Below are 21,684 nucleotides of genomic sequence, written 5' to 3'. Positions count from 1 at the left end.
CCACAACCTCGTAATAGACAAACCGCAATGCAACACGAGAACGCTACAGACCATCAGCCTCTACTGGCTCGCTGGCAACACCAGCTCGAGCCCAAAACCTCCCCATCATGTGATCGAGGGAAACACCTCCCGACGTCTCCACCGAGTGCCGTTGACCCAACGAGCTATAACAGCTCTTGATCCACAGCTTGAAGAGCACTAAACACGCACGCTAAACTCGCACAACGTCAACGTCACATCTGCCGACAAGTTCAGCAAGACTCGACAACAACCCTCAACTGTACCCGTATCCAATCTCATCGTACTCTGAGCTGCCGTTCCTATCGGACGGATGCGCCATGTTGTGTCGCTTGCGAAGGTGAACCTTCAGTCCATCGGAACGAATGTACCGCTTCTCGCAGCCCTGCACGGGGCACACGTGTTTGGGCTTTTCTTTCCCTGAACCAATGCAGTTCTGCGATTTGAGGTGGCGGGTCATGTTGCCGACAGCATGCACACCTGTCAACACCGTCCCGCATTTGTACGGGCAAGGCACATTATACTCGCTGCCACTCCCCGTCGCTGCTCCGCCAGCCGTTGCATATCCGCTGGAAGACGCTGGCGACAGAGTTCTAGGCCAGGTGTTGTAGGCGTAGCTCGTGTCTGTACTTGCGCTCCTACCCGGGAGTGTCAGCGCCATTCTCAAACCTGGAAGATTCCATTTACATCACGACAGGCGATTGAGCACCCGTGTACTGCGTTCGGGGCGCGATGAAGTGCGCCTGCCCCATGCCCCGGCTTCCGGAGACTACGGGACCTGGTTGAGTCTGTGGCCATAGCTGAGTCCTGCGACTTGTCAGCCGATGACTCATGGCATCTACGACACCGTCAACCTACTGCGGACTATATTGCGGCATGGTACCATTGTAGGAGCTCGACTGGTATCCGCCTGCAGTCTGGACAGGGTAGCTGCAAGTTGGGCTCGCTGTACTTTGCAAGTACGAAGATCTCTCTGACTCCGAACCGCTGTACGAGTACTGTGAAACACCGTATTGGTGCTGATAATATGATGTATCGACGCCAGGCTGCGGTGGCGCCTGACTAATGCGGCTGCTGTACCCGAGCACGTCTTGTGTGTACCCGGCGCTGCTTTGTCCGTGGCTTTGCGAAGTCCAGATGCCAGGGTAAGCGCTCTCTGTGGTGCGGTAACTCATGATGCTAATCTGTTTTCCAGTATGAAAGGCCTAAAGAGAGGATCGTTTGGTATCGCGGCGGGTCCGTCGCTGTTATCCCCGTCAAGACCTCAATCATACGATTAACCCTTGCAAATGTGCCACAATATCGGCCAGCCTCGTCAAATTCAATATGCTGAAACACATCAGCTAGCCGAAATTAACGACATCGAGCCTCATACCTTTTTGAGTGTCTTGTGGATGCAGATTCCAGAACAAGATGTGCGACTTGAGCAGCGTCTAGAGCGCCGGGAAGGTCAGTCATATATTTATCCGAAGGGCGATATCTGATCCACAGCTCAAGGATCGCCTGCAAAGCTTCACAGATTAATTCTTGCAGATGACCGCACCTGCGTTCTGCTGTGCCCCCTCGACAGGCCACGCGCGTGGTGAGAGCCGAGTATACTCACTGCAACATTTGTCGCTTTCGCCTTCGAACGGAGAGCGACCTTCGATGGGAAGTATACGAGCATTCCATACGCCAATGACGTCTGAGCATACGGAGACTTGTAGCACAACATTACAGGCCTATTGTAACTTCATGCGGCCCACATCGAAGCCTCTTCATGCGGGACCGGGACGCCACGGAACGCAAACAATGCCGGTTTCTCGAAGGAACGCTATTGTCGATCTGCCAAAGCTGACATTACCACCCGACTGCCACGTTAGCCGTGCATTGACGTCTGTCACACTTCACTCGGTACCTCCTAGCTCATCTCGTGGCGAACCACAGCGAGCGCAGCTACATCTGGCTCCGACAGCTAAGCCCGTATGTGCGTATCATGGTACATGCTGCCAGAGCATGTGCATCCAACGTCTCCAATGGACCTCTTTGCACTCACAAAGTCTGTGTAATGTCGAAGTCCAATTCTTTACCACAAGTCTGTCGTCAGACCGACGTTGGAAACTCCGAAGGTTGCTGTTACAGTCTACATGAGCCAACCCTGTGTCCGGGAAGCCCTCGACGTACTCTCCGAGTTCATTGGCGTCGATGCAGAGGCAATGCACCAGAGCCTGTTCAACTCACCGGAACGACTCTCCAAACTCGCCCAATGCTTCCGATTTGATGTTTCTGAGAGCCGCAGTTGGCGCAGGTCATTTGTGCGCATTTCCAGCAACGTGCAGCAGCTCTACTGATAGGCTTGGGTCAAGCAATTCCCAGCCACGCTTACAGTTCGCCATCAACTCCATCTCGGCCCGTTACCTACAGATCGCAGCCGGGAGCTCGATCAGATCCGGAGGCCGCCCAAGGCTGAAGTGGGGTGGTGGCAGCCCCTTGCGCGGCGTTCATGAACTTCGAGCGCTTAGTGCGGCGCAGTCGACACACCATCACGGAGAATTAGGATGACCAGCCTTGGAACCGCCTCAATGAGCAAAACCCAAAGGGTGGCCCTGTACATCAGCGTATCGCTCGCTGTGCTGACGCGATACTGTGCAAAGGCAGGTCATATCGCCGCCACCACATTCCACTGACATGTCGGTTCTGCACTTTGAGACGCAGTAGCGCTTCTCGTCGTTCCTCTTGAGCTGTTCGTACTGGATGGTGATCCTGCCAATTTTAAAACGATCCTACTGCCAATACGCTCCGTCGGCACGATGGTGCGCAGTCCCCTTTTGGTAACTGGTTGAAGATATCACGGAACACTTCGTCAGCGCATGTTCTCCCGGAAGCTTTAGCGCTGGAGTTCTCTTTCAACCAAAGCCGCGTCTTTGTGTCACCAACGTACGTCACTGCTTGCGAGAGCGTCGCTGCAGATTCACTAACGTGGAAGGAGTTGACAACAAACTTCGACTTGCGCCGTGTCACTCACGCTTCAACACCAACTCAGCAAAAGACTCTCGTTCGTCACGTCTCTCCGAACAAGAGCTAGAATAGCGCAGATTCACCAATCGCACAGCTGAAGAAGCGGTGAGATCCCCTACAACAACACCACGTGCTCCAACCTGCTCGCCCCACCGATCTTGCATTCTCGCTTTACAAGCCACGCTCACCGGTCTCTTACGCAGCTTTCTGGTCGCAATGACGATCACCGCGAGCAGAGCTCCGACGGCTACGGACTAGCCAGACCTATCGAATGCCGAACATGGATCTGCGTGCAGTAGCTTAGCGACACCTGCCAGATCTGCAGCATCTTGCATGCGAACGCCAGCCTTGCGCTGTCTAGCCCTACGACCAGCACCACCCAGCCCTTGCCGACGCCAGGACTAGCACCGGCGCACTCGTGACAGATTGTCAAGCGCAAGCGGCAAGCCCGAGCACCACAGCTGTCAGGACGCACGCCCTCCGTATCAGACACCCACGTTGCGTGTCCGTAGGCACAAGAAAAGCTTCCATTCCACTGCACCACCACGCCCTTCCGTGCCTAACCGCCGCGCTACCTCGCACAACCTCTCGAGCCCACGACCACCGCCACATACTCAGCTCAGCCCAACCCCCACACTCGCCCGCCGCGCCAGCACGCGTCGCCCCTTGCGTCGCTGTCGCACACGCTTATCCCGCCCGCTGCAGCCGGCCCGCAGCGTGCCGAGACGGCTTGCCGTGCTGCGAGCGCTGCCGGCAGCGCTCGTGTCGGGAGTCCGGTACGATAGTGCTCACGTGCGTCGGCGGCCGTGCGGATAGTAGTAGAGGAAGTACAGCGGGCGTCTGGCTGCGTTGGTGCTGGTAGGCAGATGCTTAGGTAGTGCGGTGTGAAGCGCTTGGGGGTTAAGATGGGGTGTTGCGTGTGGGCACCCCGGGAAGTGTGCGCGTAGAGCTTCTAGTTGGTGTGGGGGCGTGTGACGGGCGGAGCGGGGGATGGGGTATGTCGTGGGTGGGGGGGAGAAGAAGAAGAAGAGAAGAAGAAGAAGAAGAGAAGAAGAAGAAGAAAAGAAGAAGAAGAAGAAGAAGACGAAGAAGAAAGAGAGATACATAAAGGGAAAGAGTCAGAAGGACCTGTAGAAGCAGCAAAGAAGAATCAAACCCCCGTACTCCCTCACCTCATCTACACCCCCTCTCCATCCCATAAGATCCCTATGTCCACACCCCACCAACGCCTCTCACCCCTTATGCTGTCTACCCCTCAGCACCACCACCCTTCCACCACGGGTTAGGGTTAGGATTAGAATCCGCAGCCCCTTACCACTCCCAAACCCCGCGCAGCCCCCCACAAAAAGACGCAAGACCTGTGTCTTACTACAAACCCGCACATGCACACGCACAAGCTCAAGCACATGCACATGCACAAGCGCACTGATATCTGCATCTAAAATAGCCCAGAAGCCAGGGAGTCTGATAGTTGTTATTAGAGCCGTGAGTGTGTGTTTGGGATATATACGTGTGTGTATGTATGTGTATGGATTGGCTCCTTGAGCCCGAACCTAGACCCTGGGGGCTGGGGGCTTGGGAGTATGGGAGCATAGCTAGGAGTATAGGCTATAGGTAAGTCCGCTGGTGAGTCTGTTAGTATGTCTTCTGGTGAGTCTGTTAGTATGTCTTCTAGTAAGTCTGTTAGCATGTCTTCTGGTAAGTCTGCTAGCGTCTACGGTGTCATCGGTGGAAGCGGTGGAAGGGGTGGAAGCGGTGAAAGGGGAGATGCAAGAGGAGGTGTCAAGAGGAGATGCAAGTAAAGTCGTAAGTGGAGACGCCAGACGTAAAAGAAGACATAAAAGAAGACATAAGAGAAGACGCAAGAGGAGATGCAAGAGGAGATGCAAGAGGAGATGCAAGAGGAGATGCAAGAGGAGATGCAAGTGAAGATGTAGGAGAAGATACAAGTGGAGATGCAAGAGGAGATGCAAGAGAAGACGCAAGAGAAGACGCAAGAGAAGACGCAAGAGGAGATGCAAGAGAAGACGTAGTCTGGGTCCTGGTGCACAGTCTAGGTCTCGATCTCGATGTGCACAGTCTGGGTCCCGGTGCTGAGGTGGCTGCGTTCTACATGTCCACCTGTACCCGGTCTTCTACTTGCAGCGGTCGAGCGCTTGCGTCCTGCGGTGTAGTGTGCTGCGTGTGATGTGCTGCATGTGGTGTACTCTATCCGCGCGCGTCGCTTCCAAGCAAGACGAGGACGCTGGGATTCTGCAGATACCCAGGTAGCTCGTGGGTTCGCCGCAACCTCGCGGGACGGGTAGGCCGAGGACGAGGACGGGGACGGGAATGGGGACGGTTATGGGTCACTAGGAATGGGGTGTGCGAAACGCCACCGCACGGTTCCAAAGCTTTGGTGCAGTACACTCGACACAACACGGCGTGGTAAGGTGGGCTGAGGCGATGGGGGTCGCGGTGCGGGGCGCTTCGTGCGGTCCCGAAGCCCGGTGCGGGGGCATACTGCATACTGCATGGGACGAATGGTGTGGGGTGGTGTCGTGTACCGCCACTCCTCCTCCTCCTCCTCCTCCTCCTCCTCCTCCTCCTCCTCCTCCTCCTCCTCCTCCTCCTCCTCCTCCTCCTCCTCCTCCTCCTCCTCCTCCTCCTCCTCCTCCTCCTCCTACCTACTCACGCCACCACAACAGCAGCCCAGACCCGCAGATCAGCCTAGGCCTATACTCAGAACCCTACCGCTGTCCGTGGAACATACGCGCTCATCTGTGGGTAGCAATCAAGCCACTGTCCCGGCATCTGGTGTTTGGCGGGAGGGTGTGGCCGGGTTGTTTACCATACTCCTGGGTACGGGTGTGTGTACCCGAGAATTGGTTTTGTGGTGGTTTGCGTGGCGATGGGGGGTGGTGGTGCTGATGCTGATGCTACCGCCACTACTACTGCTGCTGTTGCTACCACTGCCGCTGCTACCGCCGCTGCCACCGCCACTGTCACTAATACTACTGGCACTGCCCCCGCCCCAGCGCACTCCCCACCACTCCCAGACCTTCAAAACACCGACCTAAGTCGACCGTAGCGCAATCCAAGCACACTCCCAAACTTTGAACGCGTGCCCATACGTCTACTACACTCGTCCTTTGCGAGCTGCGAGCTGCGAGCCGTGGTATGCTGTCGTTGCTGCTGCGGGGTGTCGCGGTGGTGGTTCTGCTGGGCGGGGAGAAGGGGAGAAGGGGAGGAGTAGAGAAAGGGAGAAGTAGAGAAGTAGAGAAAGGGACAAGGGGTGAACGGAGAGGGGTGTGGAGTGTGTGGGGGATGCGGGATACTAGTTAAGTCGTTTACTTGCTCTAAGCAATCTGCTCGTTTTACTCGTTCCGCCCATATTGTGTTGTACGCAGCAACAGGGGTGAGGAGCGGCGCATAGCCTGACGGAGAGCGCAGTGCAATGTACACCCCGCAGTCTGGGATTGTGTAGTTGTGCCCGTGGTAGTCCTTAGTTTGAGGCCAACGGGGAGGGGGTTGGCTTGCTGGGGCGTGAGTGCGGAGGCACTGACAGTGGGAGGCTGGCGATTTGGGGGGACGTATTGGCTGGTTCGTATCGGTGTCTGTCGATACGTGCATCTGGCTGGCATGACTGTCTTCACATCTTCTGCGTCTGGCAACAAATTCTGCTGGAGTATTCGACCTTGCAAGACTTTTGAACCTCTTGATCGATCCATGGAACCAGGATAATGGCACAACGCACCATTCCTCACATGTACTGCATCCAACGCCTACTCAACCTCTGACTACAAGATGCGTGCTGGATGAAAGAATTCTGCCACACGAGGAAAGACTAAGGATAACGACAGAAAGTCTCCGTTCGGACGGACAGACAACGATGTATCGGCGCCTACGAGCGCTTAGTTCATCGAGACAGTATGAGAAGACATGGTCACCTTTCGCCCTCGCAGGGCCGCAAGACCGTTAATCTGAGTGAAAACCGCTCGGCAAAGTCTACGTTCTCCGTGCAATGGCGGACGATACAAAGGCGTCCCTGCTTCTCAACAGCCACTGTACCTCTCCTCACTGTATCGAAGACTCAGACTCGTAAAACGAAACATATAGGCCTATAACAAGGATTTCGAAACACCTACCACCAATGTTTCCCCGGCCATTGATGTATTAAACAGCCCCCCAACGCCCGCCCAAACTCACCTTCGAGAAGCCCCAAAGACCGCGAGAAGCTACAACACCGCAACCACAGTGAAAGAATAGACCTCACGACTCACCCACCCAGAGCCCATCGCTCTGCACTCCGGACACCTCACCACCCAGAGCCCATCGCTCTGCTCTCCGGACAGCTCCCCACGGCCCAAACGCCACCCAAACTACTCGGCCCGACCCCTCTCCCCTTACCTTTACCGTGTACACAGCAACCCGCCTCTCTCGCACTCGCACCGCGCCGCCGCCCAGCGCGACCAGACCAGTCCAGTCCGCAGCCTTGCACTCTCTCGAATACTGCCTATCCGAGCGCACTCTCAAAACTGCCTATCCGAGCGCACTCCCAAACGCCACCCAATTGCACCTACAAGATTACCTACCCATCCGCGCACCGCCCCTCCGCGCACGCACTACCTACGCTCCACGCTATATACAGTATTGTACGCACCCTTCCGCGCGCGCCGCGAACATCGTTCGATCCCAAAAACCCTGTTTCAGGCTATTGGCTTCTGCGACTCCGCCGGCGACGCCTGCTGGCTCGGGAAGTGGGGTCGAGGGGGTCCGCTGCGCACGTGCGGTGCGGTGCGCGGGCTGTGGGTGCGCTGTGGGTAGTGTACAATAAGCTGTGGGCTGTGGGTTGTGGGTTGTGGGCTGATGGGGGCGGGAGTTGGGTGCATGGGCTGGAGGGATGGTCGTCAGGGGGGGGGGGGGGGTTACTTGTACGTAGGGGAGGCGATAGATGGTCGAGGACAGGGAAGGCGCGCCGAGGGTTCCCATCATGAGCAGTGGACGTTCACACCGTGGCGAAGATTTCCATATGAAGGATGCGGGACACGCCGTGTGGCAGTGGCATGGCATGGACAGAGTGGATACGTGTATCTGGGCGGCACGTTGTGCGCGCCGACACGGGCAATCGAATCGCACGGCGCCCGCGGTGGCAATGGAACGTGGAGACGTCGATGGCTCCGCAGTTGCAAGATCGGCTGGTTAGCGAATCCTGCTGCAACGCTTCGACGTATTGCTTCGTCAGCTGCTGCAGCGTCGTCCTGATGCAACAGGATCGTGGAAGGATGCGCCTGTGCTTCATGTTGCGGGTGAGCGTAGGCTGCACTTGCTACAATACGCCGGCAGAAGACACCCGCTGGCTTTCGGGGAAAAGGGAGAGGTGTTTGCGGCTGCATGACTCGGCAATTGGGGGAGCAGAGAAGGGCTGGCACAACGCTGCGGCCCTGCTGCGTGGCCGTCAACATGATGCGAGACAGGGTGCGGCTGCGGTAGTGCAGGGTGTCAACCGTGACGCTGTTGCTCTGGGGTCTGGATATCAGGCCCGACAGCGACGGGCGAGGCTGGCTCAGCCTTACGTGCCGGCCGAGCGCGAGCGAGCCGCGAGATGAGTAGGCGTTGGCGTGCGTCTCCACGACTGCAGCGCTTGCATGCAACGCATACACAACTCCCAGGCCGAGAACCAGTCTCAAGGCCTACTTCCCCGTGTTGCTGTGCGTCGACTTCGTGCAGTGACGCGTGCCACTTGCGCGCCCATGTCAGGCCCAAGGAAGGCAAGCGGGCTCTCTCTACAAGGGAGTCCGTGCGCTGGCGCCCAGCCACAAGGAAGTCAGAGTGTGCGCCATTTCACATGCAAATCCTCTTGGCGAGCCAATCAGGGCAGGCGAACGTGCCTCGGGATCGCAGCGTGTTAGAGGGTCCTCGATAGTGCCTCAGCACGGGCTGTACTTGAATCAGTAGAATTGAAGGAGGTGGTGGGTGGGCGGTTTGCAGCCCGCTTACGTTGTGTGGTTCCTCAATTGGTATTGCAGGGTGTGTCCACGTCGCCCCATGCAGGTACCGCCAGGCAGGTTTTCTGGAAGGTCGCCTATTTGTCTAGGATATGGGTCGCCTCCTCTTGCCTGTGTTGACCGCAGCAAGGATTATGGAGGGAGAAACGTTGAAGCGCAGTGTGCTTTAATCACCCACGTGCCTAAGGCTCATTGGGTCAACATCGGTGAACGACCCGTACCGCTGGTAACATCCCCTCATCCAACGTCGTAGATTGAGGTTGGTCAGGTAGATGTGATGCTAGTGGCTTGCGAGCGTGCGTAAGACTGCAATGTAGGTTGTAGGTGTATCTGCTGAGTGGGGGGAACGGCTCGCTTGTTATGAAGAGACATAGAGCGTCGTAAATTTTATGCAGAAATCACGTCGCTGTATGTGATGATATGTGATATGGCAAGTTTGTATGTAGTGGCGGACGAGATTGCAATCTGTCTTCCTTCCACAAGTTACCGCGCGACCCTGCAAAAGGCTGCAACCATCTTCTACGTCAGGAGACGATCAAGATATCAGAGTGAGATCATAGCTCAACAATAGTGTTGTTCATGTTGATTGTCAGGTATCAACGCAGCCGGAGGCGGCCGCTTCGTTGTAGGTCAGCTCGAGTAACGCCATGGACGAAAAAGGAAGGTCGATTGAAAATAAGGCCGCTCTGTTTCGGCCAAAGGTAGTCGTGCATTACAATGTACAGTAGCGACCATTCCAGATGGTTTTGACCCTTGTCCCATGTGCCCGTCGTTTTCGTCGTTCCCTGTCTGTAATGCAAGGCGAATTATCGATACTGTACAATTGCGCTAGTTTCCAGTAGCGCCCAAGATGCTCGTCTCGTATTGAGCCATCCACACAAAATGCTGACGCGCAGCACACACATCGCGATCGTAGTCGGACAACTCCGTCCTTGATCAGTATCCTTGAAAGTGATATGGTGGCAGCACCTTGATCGCGATAGCCTGGCCTCAAAGCGCGATCCTGGACGGTGCGATTGCGCAGAACAGCCCGTCAGCGCGCCGACACCCCACTTCACCAGTGCTTTCGATCTGCTAGCGACAAAGGCATGATAGCAGAGCCGAACCCGTTCTCAACTACGCTCAGTGACCTCAGCGCGTCGATTCTAATTTATCCTCGCACATATTGCGCTCCGCTTTTACTCGTGATTCATCGTGATCGTTTGTACATGGACTGATCGACCACAGCTGCGCCGCCCTGATCCCATCCTCGCTTGGATCCAGGTTGGAATGAGCTTGCGACGACCTCTTGCCACATGGTTGGGGTAACATATGATGGGTTTGTGGTTGGATAACTCGAGGCCGGGGGGAGATGACCTGGTGTTCCTTGGATTCCGCTTTGCTGTGGCGACACGTTCGACATTTGGTAGTTCGGCGAGTTTCCATCCTGCGGACGCATGTCGTAGTTCGTGCCTGGAGGATGGGGTCTTAGCGGCGGGGATGACGAGGAGGACGCGGTAGGGGGAGGCGTACCAAAGGCTACATTCCATTGACTATAAAATGTTAGTCTTGTAATAAATGGCGGCAAAGGCTACGACAGCTTACTCAAAGATGCGTTGCGGGTTCCACTGCACATTGTCCTGCATGTGCATACCCGCATTCGTCTGTGGCGCACGCTGACCAGATGCCATCATGACCAGAGACTGAGCTACAGGAGAGTCAGTCTTCGAACCGAGGTCTGAGGCCGATATCGGTGGAGTAATGGGGTGGGCATGGTAGTTGATCTGACCTGGTTGTTCCATCGGCGAAGGGTGACTCGGATGACGAGGTCGATACGCGCCTTGGCTGCTCAAAGGGCTTGACTGAGGAGCGACCTGCGGACTTCCGAATGGGAAAGTTGGTTTGAGCTCGAATGGCTTTGTGATGTCCGCGGAGAAGGCTTGGCGTAAGCTGTTCACCTGGGCCTGCATCTCGGGCATCGGGAAGGATGGCGCACAAGTCTCCAGGACACGCATATGCCTTACAAAGAAGTCTCGAGCATCCCGGTTGATATCTGGGTCAGGGCAGGTGATTGCAACCTACTTTGTTAGCTGACGCGAGACGAGATACTGGTCAAAGACTTACAAGATGCAACATTGTGCAAGTCAGAACCGCGTAGATTGTGAAGCTCATGCCTCGCAGCATGCACAACAAGCCAGGCATGCCGTAGGTCTTCAGAATCGCTTCTTGCAGCTTGCACATGGTCTTTGCAGCAGAGTAACATGTCATCATGTGCTGCTTCCAGATACCGTCGTACGACTCTGCTACTGCATTGACCTGTGGTCTGAAATGCATGACAATTGCAAGCGCCTGATAGCTGTGCAAGTTCGCAAGATAGTGCGACGGGATCCAGGGAGGCGAGTTATCCGGAGGATAGGAAATCTGGAGGTCATCGGGTAGTTCTCGCTGCCAAAGGGAGAAATCGGTGTTGTGTGCTACGAATGCCGGATCCAGTGCCCATTCGGATGTCTTTTTGCGTAGCTTCCCGTACATCAAGGCTGAAAGATACACATTCTTGGCGATTCGGATATACTGAATGAACTGGCGGGCGACCTGATATTCTGTGGGATCTTGGCCAGGGATCAGTCTCGGCATATCGAAGTCCACAGTGTCTAGATCAACACTGTAGTCGTAACGACCTATTATATGTAAGTATTGGCTGCGCTAGCTTTGGCGATGCGCTTACCTTGGGGACCGCCAATCATGGCCTCGTACACCATGCACATCTGCCAGACTCGCGTCTTTGCGACACAGTCGTGAGCTGTAGAACCACAAGATTTGCCCATTTGGTGGGTGTCATAATGCTCGTGAAGCTCCAGATCTTTCGCCATCGCTGTAAGGCTAACAACTGCCATCCAGGAACGCCAGAAGTAGCCGCGTTTCGGCGAGCCTTCGCGGGCTTTCATCAGAAGAACCATTCCTTGCATGGTGCTTAATCGAGAAACGTCCTTGAAGCTCTCCTCGTGTTCTGTAGGATGTCAGTACAAGCAGCCTAGAGCGTCTGGACGGAAAACTGACTCGAGGCGAGAGCGAGCCATTTGTTGCCTTCCTCGACGTCGCCCAGCATCATGGTTGAGCATGCAAAGATAGCCTCGAGCATGAGCGGAGAGATGGAGTCGCGCGCACTCTGCCACTGCTGGTAGAAATAAGACCTGTTCACCACCGGAACGTAAGGGTGGATGTTGGCGAAAAAGTATTCGAAGTAGTGCAGGGCTTGCTCCTCCGAGGGCATCATTTCTGGTGGGATGCGGACTATGTGGTCCAGGCTGACGGAGGCTGGAAGCTGCACTTCGTACTCTTCTTGCGCAGGCGTTTCTGCCAGCGCTTTCTTTTGATTGGTGATGTAGGGCGCAATGGCGGTGTGGTCAATCCTGAGCTCACCCAGAACGTCTGTCAGGCTTGTTACAGACTCGCTTCTCCAGTGAGACTCCGTCTCGGGGGGAGTCATAACCATCGCTGGCGCCGTGGCGGAGGATTGAGAGTACGCCTGTTGCGGGGGATAGCTCATGTTCTGCTGTGACTGAGACATGGCAGGGTACTGCATGGCGTCCTGTGACTGCGGGTCAGAGTAGGGTGAAGGCTGGTACATTCCAGAGACCGGCGTGGGTAGGTTTGGTGGCATCTGGTGCGGCATGATGTGCGGCATCGAGTGATGACGAGGGTAGTCATGTTGAGCAGGTGGGCCTGGCTGGCCATAGTCCTCGGGTCTTGGTTCCAGTTCGAACGTCTGTGAGTTCCCGTTGAAGTCTTTGTCGTAGCTGACTGTGGGTGGTACACAATTGAGCTTGAGGCGGATGCACGCGGCGCACGGCCAGGCATTGGTTGTTGCAGCGTCGCATTTGATCTTACGCCGACGGCAACCCTCACACGCTCTCATTACTACATCAGGTCAGCAGCGCAAAGTGATTCGCATTCACGTCTCCTACCTTTGAGGCGTTTGTGTCTGTTGTGCTCGTCGACAAAGACATAGTCTGCTCAGCGCGTCAGTAACACCTTCCACTTCGGCAGGTGATTGCGACACGCGCCGACTTACTGCGCTGGTTTTCACGCGGCGCCAGCGTGGGCGGCGCAAAAGTGAAACTCTGCATCTGCGCCGTCTGGGGCAGCAATGGCCGTCCTGACGTCTCTGGCATGCTTCAGGCTGACAGCTGTGCTGCTGGCGTTGATGGTTGCGATCGCGGGGTTGGCGGCGGACCGCTAGTTAGATGTGGTATAGGCGGTGACCGGCCAATCGCAGGACGCGTCTGGCTGGTGAAATCTAGGCCGCTGTCCGGTGACGAGACCGAACAAAGTCGAGGGCGTCCAAGTTCAGCTGAGGGTAAAATGAGGTCGCCGGATGGTGCTAATGTACACTCTTACAGCGGAGGGAAATCTCCGCGGTGCCGGGCAATGTTAGGATATACGGCAGATCAAGCATGTAGGGACCTAGGTGGAGTCGACGTCTGGCATGCCGGGATTTCGAGGATCGATGTTCGAGGGTTGCAGGTTCGCAGCGTGGTTCCCGCGTGCAGTGGCGCCTGTGTACAGACTACGAGTGTTTGAAGGGGCAGATGCAGGCCGGGCGGGCGAGGGTTAAACGAACGCCCTGTCGTGAGGGGACGATGGATGCGACTTGCAGGAGCGTGCCGTAGCACCTGGGAACTGCCGTTAGGGTGCTGTGGGGGTGTCTGCCACTGGGCCGTAGGGGTGTGCTGGCTTCTGTCTTCGGCAAAGTGGAGATCAGAGAACAAGACGTGAAAAGAATCGCGGCTCGCGCTCTGCTGAAGGATGTCGCTGCTATTAAGCACGCCGGCGAGCAACGGGCCAGCGTCTGACGATGGTGGCGGACCCGGTCGCACGGCGACACAGAACTCTCACTCAGCTTTTTTGGCGCAAGACTGCTCAGCAACTGTCCCTCTCAACGTACGCACGTCGAAAGGACCACGACAAAGGCGGCGGGTGCACTACATGGGTCGTGCGGCAAGAAATTCAGAGCCACACTGCCGCCCGTTAGACGTCTCACACACGCGGGTTCGAGGGCCTGCGTCTGATAGGCGATTACGAGGCCCGAGTCACGGTCGCGCGTCTCGAACAACTTAAACTGTTCCTCAGATGTCGACGCCGTTTGCCTCCAGAGTGGATCGTGCACATGGCACCATGGCAAGGCTTTGAAGCTTCCATGGTCGTCAGCACTGCAAACGGCCTGGCGGGCAGCGGATCGCAACTTCGCTGCCTCGCTCCGTGTTAGCTTCGATGGCGATGACCTATGCTCCAGCCCTTCATAGCATGCTCAGATCATCAGCAGATCTGTCCAGGGGCGGAATTCAGAAACGATGTTTAGGACGTCTGTCTTGCACCACCACCGTGGCCTGCGGCGAAACTGACACAGGTCCATGCAGGAGGTGCTGATGCGTCGCTTTGGACTCTCACCGCATCCGCCGGCCACGTCTCCACGATCTGAGATTCGATGTTGCGTTTGACAGAGCTTTTCCGCCTGGTTGGGCATGAAGATGATCCCGCCTGCACTTGTGGCAGAACCATCGCCGCATTAGGATGCCATCTTGATGTTACCTCGGCGAATTAAAAGCGGCCATCATGCAGGGCTCAGACGGCAGGCGCCTCACCATCAAGGGCCGCCCGCATAAACGATATTTCTCGAAGTCACAGCTCCTTCGTCACCGACGCTTGTCGGGCGCCTCCACGAATGCAAGCCTGACAGCGACATTGATGGGGCGGCACTGTTTGAGCCGAGCGCGGGACCATGACTTTGCATGAAGCCTCCAAATCACCATCGCCGCTGCGCGATTCGCACAGCTGACGGCGTATGTATGTACCAAATTGCCGGGTCTGTTCTCATGACTTTTGTTTGCAACAACGCTGCGGCTGATCAACCGGTGTGTCCCGCTAAGGGTGGAATAATTTGGGCGACAACTGCAGACTGTTGGTCCAGAAGATGCTTTGACAGCATCCTCGGAGTAACAAGGTTGTTCCATGGGCATAATAACGCCCTCGTTATCCTCCGCTGACAAGTAAGCCTCGGCTTAGAAATCTCAACACCATACGGTTTACGAGCTAGGAATCTGCAGTGCTATCTCGCAGAACAATGCGAATCTGATCGGCTGCTCCCGCGACCGAAACATGGCGGAATCTGCGCACTCGGCACGTGTACAGCCAACCGCATTACTGGCACTTCGAACCGGGTACTTGGGCAGGGGGTTTCTTCGGCGAGTCCGTGTGCCTGAACGTGCACAGGGAAGCCTGGTTGCATTGATCATCAGAAAGTGGTCAGTAGCAGCATCGTGCTATGGCGGCACGCGAGAGCACCGCGACGTTCCCACGCGGTGCTGCGGAAGACACGGGTAAGCTTCGATACGTCTAGCGGCAGAAGCTGTCAACTGTCTCCGAGGCGAAGTCGGCAGCGATGCTTGCCCCAATCGAGCACCCCAGCTCGCCAGGCACTCCCCGTCCTCGCCATGGAGGTCGCAGCATGCAAAACCTGCTGCAACGCAGTGCTTGCGCGCCAACCGCCCACGGTGTGCTGAGCAGTCTCGAACTTGCAGCAGGGTCTGCTTCCATTGGCCGTGACGAAAAGCTGCGAAGAAGGTCCGTCTGTGCGGCAAACTGGTACGGTGTGAGAAACGAAAGCAATACATGACTTGCAGGAGGTTCCTGGCGGTGTTCGAAGGAGGCGCTAGGCACGTTTTGGTGTGCTGAGGTGTGGACAACTAGCAACGTCGACCCCACAAACCTTGACTTCTCCCCTGTAACAGCGGGTAATCTATCGGGAGATTATTGCCATTCGTATTGGCAAATGGCTGACTTGGCTGCTGCCGTCGGCCGTTTGGAGGTGGAGATGCCATTGGGTGTGATGGGCTGACCTGTCTTTGCCTGCCTTTGCCGGAGCGCGATGACGAGCTGATGGTGGGGGTCTTGGCGCGCTCCTTCACCAAAAATTGCTGCCACCACGCGCACCGACTTATAGCCGTTGCGACAACAGGTGCATAGCCTGATCCCGCTCTTGCACGCACACCGTAGACGCTTGCTTGGCACCCAGCCGGTAGCCGCCATGGACGACAAGGACAACGCCAACCCGACCATTCTGAACCCCTCTGACCTGCCCTCTCGCCGCCGTGACTCGACTGCAGGCAGGCGCGACCATGGCCGCTCCGCCCTGTTCGACGACCTGGTCCCGCGATACAACTACCTGAGCGACCCGTTCGACGACCCGCTGTCGGCCAGTGACTCTGACGATGACGTGGTCGAGGCCATCGACGAGCAGGAGATCTATGGCATGTCACATGTCAAACCCGCGCGAGCTGCAGGCTAATTGTCGCATTGCAGACCTCATCTCCACCATTTCCGACCCCGAGCACCCGCTGTCGCTAGGCTCGCTAGCCGTCGTCAACCTGCCCGACATCCACATCCAACCCCCGGTCTCGCCACGCTCCTCCATCAGCACCGTGCTCGTCGAGATCACGCCCACCATCACCCACTGCTCGCTCGCTACCGTCATCGGCCTAGGTGTGCGCGTCCGCCTCGAGCAGGCCCTGCCCCCGCGCTTCCGCATTGACGTGCGCATCAAGAAGGGCACCCACAGCACCGACGAGGCCGTGAACAAGCAGCTGGGGGACAAGGAGAGGGTGGCTGCCGCGCTGGAGAACGGGACCCTGATGGGCGTGCTGCGCAAGATGCTCTCGACCTGCGAGTGAGCGGCGATAAGACACGATTGACGAATGAACGACCAAATGATATCAATGAGTGACGTAAGGGACCGGTGCCAGTAGCAGCTGCACACAACGCGTGCTGGAGTCACCTTGCTGCCGCGCCGACTTGACGACAGTCCAGCAACCCATCCCCAGCAGTGCATACAAACGCAACCGCCGTACCTCGCAGCCGAACCGTTCGCATCGCCATGCGGCCGCGTACGTTAGCCCGTATACCTCGGGGATATTACCCTGGATAGTATAATATTACGCGTCCTAGAGCAGAACCTTAAATAAGCTTCCAATTACGGTAGAAATAGAGACCGCACACAGCCTCTCAATACAGATTCCACTACCTGTGGCCCCCACCTTTCTTGTTGTCAATATCTTGTATTGCTTGACATGGTATGTATTGCTTGACATGGTATGTGTTGCTTGGCATAGTGTAAATCACTTGACATGGATCGTCTATCGAACCCCACAAACCGGCGAACCCTATCCCCTCAACCAAGCAATTGAGTTCTGCGGTGACGTACCGCCGTTTAAACCTCCATCACCGTTGGCGGGTACTCTGTACTCACCCCATTTGCAATTCCAACTCCTGTCATCCTCACTCCCGTTGATGGATAGTCCTGTTGCGCCGAGAGCGACTATCTTACCTTTCTCGCCGTTTGCAGATGCTGAAGACACGCATACACTCCTGCTCTTGCACTGGCTTGTGAGAGTTGACAGGACATACTGTTTTGTTACTGGCGCGTTTTGTGGAGCACAGCTGTTGATCGCGCGTGCATGTGAGCTAGTTGAGGAAAGTGATGATAAGTGATGTGAACGTTGGCGGTATATCTATGCTTTTGCTTCATCTTCATTTGTATCTTTATCTACACCTATTTCTCCACACTTTCACTTCCCGTCTCCTTCCCGTCTCCTTCCCTATTTCTATCCACATCCCCCTTTATCTTTGTCTGTCTCCCTCTCTCTCCTGATTCATATCCCTCTCCATACCATCTCCATCTCCTCAGTAAACCCCTACACTATTCTAGGTTCGCTACTCAGAAGCTTGATGCGGCAAATGGGAGGAATGGTGCGTTGTGCCCTCGCCATCATCCAAGTTACACAAATCAGCTACGACCTTTGCAGGTCTCTCGGTTGGGCGTTGTGAGACAGAGCTAGACGAGCTTGTTGTGATAATACTCACTCACCTGTTGAGCCCTCGAAGTCCATTCATAATATCGAGGTCAGCTCTGGTGCACATAAATCACAAACCAAAGCGTGCAGCATTGATCCACTGTCCAGACTGTCGGAATCCGGCGCGCAGCACTGTTGTCACCGCGTCTCGGTAGGTGAAAGAGCTCTACTCCGTCGCCAGACCGCTCCTGCCTTCACTTTCAACGCGTGTCGCGTGGCCAGGCTTGGCGCGCGCGTTTGCAGGCAAATAAGTAAATAGCTCTCGCCACACTCTTCTCTTTCCTCTCTTAACTCTACTACACTCTACTTTGCAGCTACCGCAACACCCATACTTACTCGAGATACTATGGCGCCGTCGCCGTCGCAGATCGAGGCGGCTACAAGCCCTGTCGAGCCACTGACTGCGAGCCTGGCCAGGAAGCTGTCTACGGAGTCTATTGAGGAGCTTCTTTTGACGTCTACTGGAGGGAAGCCTGCGAGTCCTGCCGAGTCATTGTCTGCGAGCCGTGTCGAGGCACTGTCTGCGGCCTCTATCGAGACTCAACCTGCAAGCCCTACTGAGTCATTTTCTACGAACGCTACAAAGGTACTACCTCTGGGCCTCGTCGAGACTTTGCCTACGGAGATCCTTGAGAACATTTTCCTCTACGCCGTCGACGAGGTTTCATCACCCGAGCCCACTCATTCTGATTGCAACAAGGTCTCTCGCCTGTTAGCAGAGCTGCATACTCGTGTTTCCGACACATTACAAGCTCTTCGGTTTCGCTTGGTCTGTCGCAAGTTCCGCGATGCTTCATGGAGAGCTTTCGGGAAGGTTGTTGGTGTGACTACGTTCGACATTCGATCCAGACAGAGCATGTCCAACTTTCAGGCTGTTTCGACAGAGCCAAATCTGACACCCTGGATCAAAGATATCAACTTCACATGCAATGTCTCAGGTGAGACTCCGTCGCATGCACTACGGGCAACACCCTCTGAGTCGGATCTTACGAGCGGACTCAGAGAAGTACGACAAGACGATACCCTTTGGTTCCCGGATCTGTTCTACGACTTTAACATTGATCGTGTGGTCAATGATTTGGAGATTGGCAAGCTCGTGCAATTTTTTGCGACTTGCGTGCAAAAGCTGAAGAACATAGAGAGAGCTGCCTATTTCTCGGATGAGTCTCTGCCGCCTCAACGTTTCAAGCCCGCTGGCGCTAGCAGTAGAAGCAAGATTCCTGAACACATGCATGGATCCACCGGAAACGGGGGACGTGGCGCACAATTCGGTCTATTTGTTTTTTTTTCGGCCCTGTCAGATGCCGGTGCACAGCCTAGGGTGCTCGACTTAGCCGTGGAATTCGGCGAAGGTCACGCTTTCATCAGTACTGTGCCAAATGTGACTCTTCTAAAGCTCTTCGCAAAAGTGGAGTCACTTACACTCAGGGACAAATACAATGCCGTCTGCCTCCTGACCGGTCAGCATGGATCATGCTCACGAGTTTGTCTCACGAAAACCCTATTTCCAGCGTTGAGATCGGTGACGATTGACCACGGTAACGGATCCGGCATTCTCGAGGAAGATGAAACAGTGTCTTTCCCACCCGAAAGCGAACTACCCAGATTACTTGAGATTGCAATCATCTATCATAGGGAAACAGAACTATGCGGGAAATCATTTCTGGCGCATTACGGCAAAGAAATCAAGAGTCTTACCATTGACACTCTTTGGCCAGACTACTACTTCATGCCAGAGTTTCTTGAAGAAATCGTAGAACTCACACAAGATATGGACCTGGAGACACTGATCCTTCGAAATGGGCTAAACGAGACCTGGGAGAATGTTTTTGAGTTCATTCCAGATTACCCACGGGTCACGGAGGACATAAAGCGTGACCTAGTGACAGCGGCGAGGAGGATTGTCTTGGAACCGCTCATGTTCGAAGAGTATTTGAGCAGGCCGTGAGACTGGTGATGAGTGGTGCTTCCGCCTATGATGAAAAGCCAAATGGACCTGTACATAGTTGTGCGGGACCTTCTTCGATGGCATGGATACCACTGGTGAACTTACCAGAAGACAGACTGAATTGAAAGATTGATACTAAGAAATTTCCACACAAAGAAATTGATTAACCCATCTTATTTGTACCGCGTCTCCATATGATTCCTTGCTTTGATCCCGCTTCTTTCCCGTATCCCTCTAATCGCAACCCTAGCCCGCTGGACCAATTCTTTCTCTGTGATATCAACTAGCTTCTCACCACTGACCACAATTCTTCCATCTACCATGACACAGTCCACATCGGTGCCTGAGCAGTGAATAAGCGTTGTGACAGGATCCACTCCCCCACTCAGCACCTGCTCTGGATCCCAAGGCGCAGAACCAACGCCCTTTGGCGCTACCACAACGATATCCGCCTTCTTCCCGACTTCCAAGCTGCCAATCTGATCCTCCAAACCCAACGCTCTCGCCCCGTTGATCGTCGCGAACTCAAGCACCTGGTACGCCGTGATCACACCAGCCTGCTCGCGCACTCCCCCATGCAAAATAGAAGCCAAATGCATCTCCCGAAACATATCGTACGTGTTATTACACGGCGCACCGTCCGTACCCAGCGCCACATTCACACCCGCCGCCAGCATCTCCGGCACCGGCGCCACCCCCGAGCCCAGCTTGAGATTACTCGTCGGATTATGCGACACGGTACTCCCCGTCTCGCGCAGCACCGCAAAGTCGCCCGCCGCCGCATCCGCATGCACCACGTGCGCAAACACGCTCTTCGCGCCCGTCAGCTGCGTGCGCTGGCAGAACGCGAACGGGCTGCAGCCGTACGCGGCGCGGTAGATGGGCAGGTCCTGTGGCGCCTCCGCGCAGTGCATGGTCAGTCCGATGTTGTGGGCGTGCGCGGCGGCGCCGATGGCCGCGTGCGCGGACTCGGGCGTGCCCCGCGGTGTGCCGGCTGAGAACCACATGTGCAGGCGGTCGGCGCAGGAGCCGTGGTGTTGGGTGTGGGCGGCGAGGGCGCTGGCGAGGGACATGGATGAGACGTCGCGGTCGCGGGCGTCTTTGAGGTTGAGGGTGGGGTTTGTTTCCACGGCTTTGATGAGTTTGCCCTGGATTCGATTAACGTTGTTGTTTGGAGAGAGGGGGGGGGGGGGGGGGGGTCTTACGAGACAGGCTCTTATCCCGGTTTCTTGCACAGCGCGTACGACGTTGTCGAGTCCGCTCCGATGTGTCAGCATGGCTTCGAGGAAGCATGTTGTACCAGTCTTGAGCATCTCCGCTATGGTAAGCATTGCAGCTGTATAGCCATCTTCGTCTGCATAGTTCGCTTCAAGCGGCCAGATGGCATCGCAAAGCCAATTGTGAAGTGGAAGATCTTCTGCTAGACCCCGTAACAAAGACTGGGCAAGGTGGGCGTGCGTGTTGATCAGCCCGGGAATGATGATCTTGTCTGAGCAATCGATGATCTCGGTTGAGTCGTCGACATTCAAGATCAGTACTTCGGTCTTGTCGATCGCTGCAATGCGATTGTTTTGGACTAAGATTGCACCGTCGAGGAAGATCTCGCGTTCTTTATTGACAGTTATAATGGTGGCATGGATAAACAGGCGTGTTGTGGGCCCATCAAGATGCTTTTGGATCATGGTGTTGAAGTGCTCGCTCGCCGTCCGAGATTCGAGTTATAAGATTTTCAGGCGAGGTCATACGTGACTGGGGTCGCTGTAGGCACTCCATCTGGAGGGAAAGATCCATAATAATGAGCTGCGGAAGACTCTTGCTACAAACCTACAGCTGAACCTCGGAACGTGAG

The 21,684-nt window shown here is 55.7% G+C and overlaps 5 protein-coding genes across 5 annotated transcripts; 2 read left to right on the top strand and 3 right to left on the bottom strand.

Annotated features, from left to right (window-relative positions):
* Nucleotides 1-4,650: 4,650 nt before the first annotated feature.
* On the bottom strand, nt 4,651-6,207 carry C7974DRAFT_423326 (uncharacterized protein; the record flags this gene model as incomplete). Its single annotated transcript, XM_046144375.1, has 3 exons — nt 5,749-6,207; nt 5,519-5,677; nt 4,651-4,662 (listed from the first exon to the last, which is right to left on the bottom strand). The coding sequence occupies exons 1-3, from the start codon at nt 5,806-5,808 to the stop codon at nt 4,651-4,653; spliced, it is 231 nt and encodes a 76-aa protein (XP_045999680.1). The 5' UTR covers nt 5,809-6,207.
* A 3,984-nt stretch (nt 6,208-10,191) lies between these two features.
* C7974DRAFT_306488 (uncharacterized protein) lies at nt 10,192-13,108 on the bottom strand (the record flags this gene model as incomplete). Its single annotated transcript, XM_046138086.1, has 7 exons — nt 10,192-10,534; nt 10,587-11,059; nt 11,106-11,659; nt 11,707-11,988; nt 12,039-12,899; nt 12,947-12,991; nt 13,054-13,108. 7 exons carry the CDS (start codon nt 13,106-13,108, stop codon nt 10,192-10,194), a joined length of 2,613 nt encoding a protein of 870 aa, XP_045999679.1.
* Nucleotides 13,109-15,902: 2,794 nt separating this feature from the next.
* On the top strand, nt 15,903-17,069 carry C7974DRAFT_391642 (uncharacterized protein). The gene is made up of 2 exons (XM_046141599.1): nt 15,903-16,288; nt 16,341-17,069. Exons 1-2 carry the CDS (start codon nt 16,066-16,068, stop codon nt 16,706-16,708), a joined length of 591 nt encoding a protein of 196 aa, XP_045999678.1. The 5' UTR covers nt 15,903-16,065; the 3' UTR covers nt 16,709-17,069.
* Nucleotides 17,070-17,850: 781 nt separating this feature from the next.
* Nucleotides 17,851-19,986, top strand: C7974DRAFT_161296 (uncharacterized protein). The gene is made up of 2 exons (XM_046135954.1): nt 17,851-17,936; nt 17,996-19,986. Exon 2 carries the CDS (start codon nt 18,234-18,236, stop codon nt 19,833-19,835), a length of 1,602 nt encoding a protein of 533 aa, XP_045999677.1. The 5' UTR covers nt 17,851-17,936; nt 17,996-18,233; the 3' UTR covers nt 19,836-19,986.
* A 17-nt stretch (nt 19,987-20,003) lies between these two features.
* Nucleotides 20,004-21,636, bottom strand: C7974DRAFT_462622 (5-methylthioadenosine/S-adenosylhomocysteine deaminase n1). Its single transcript, XM_046146208.1, has 2 exons — nt 21,041-21,636; nt 20,004-20,983 (listed from the first exon to the last, which is right to left on the bottom strand). Exons 1-2 carry the CDS (start codon nt 21,515-21,517, stop codon nt 20,009-20,011), a joined length of 1,452 nt encoding a protein of 483 aa, XP_045999676.1. The 5' UTR covers nt 21,518-21,636; the 3' UTR covers nt 20,004-20,008.
* Between the last annotated feature and the right edge of the window lie 48 nt (nt 21,637-21,684).

Source organism: Boeremia exigua (genome assembly GCF_020726555.1).
Source record: "Boeremia exigua strain MPI-SDFR-AT-0100 chromosome Unknown C7974scaffold_4, whole genome shotgun sequence".
In the NCBI taxonomy this organism is placed as follows: Eukaryota; Fungi; Ascomycota; class Dothideomycetes; order Pleosporales; family Didymellaceae; genus Boeremia; species Boeremia exigua.
This window is presented reverse-complemented; position numbering and strand designations above follow the sequence as displayed.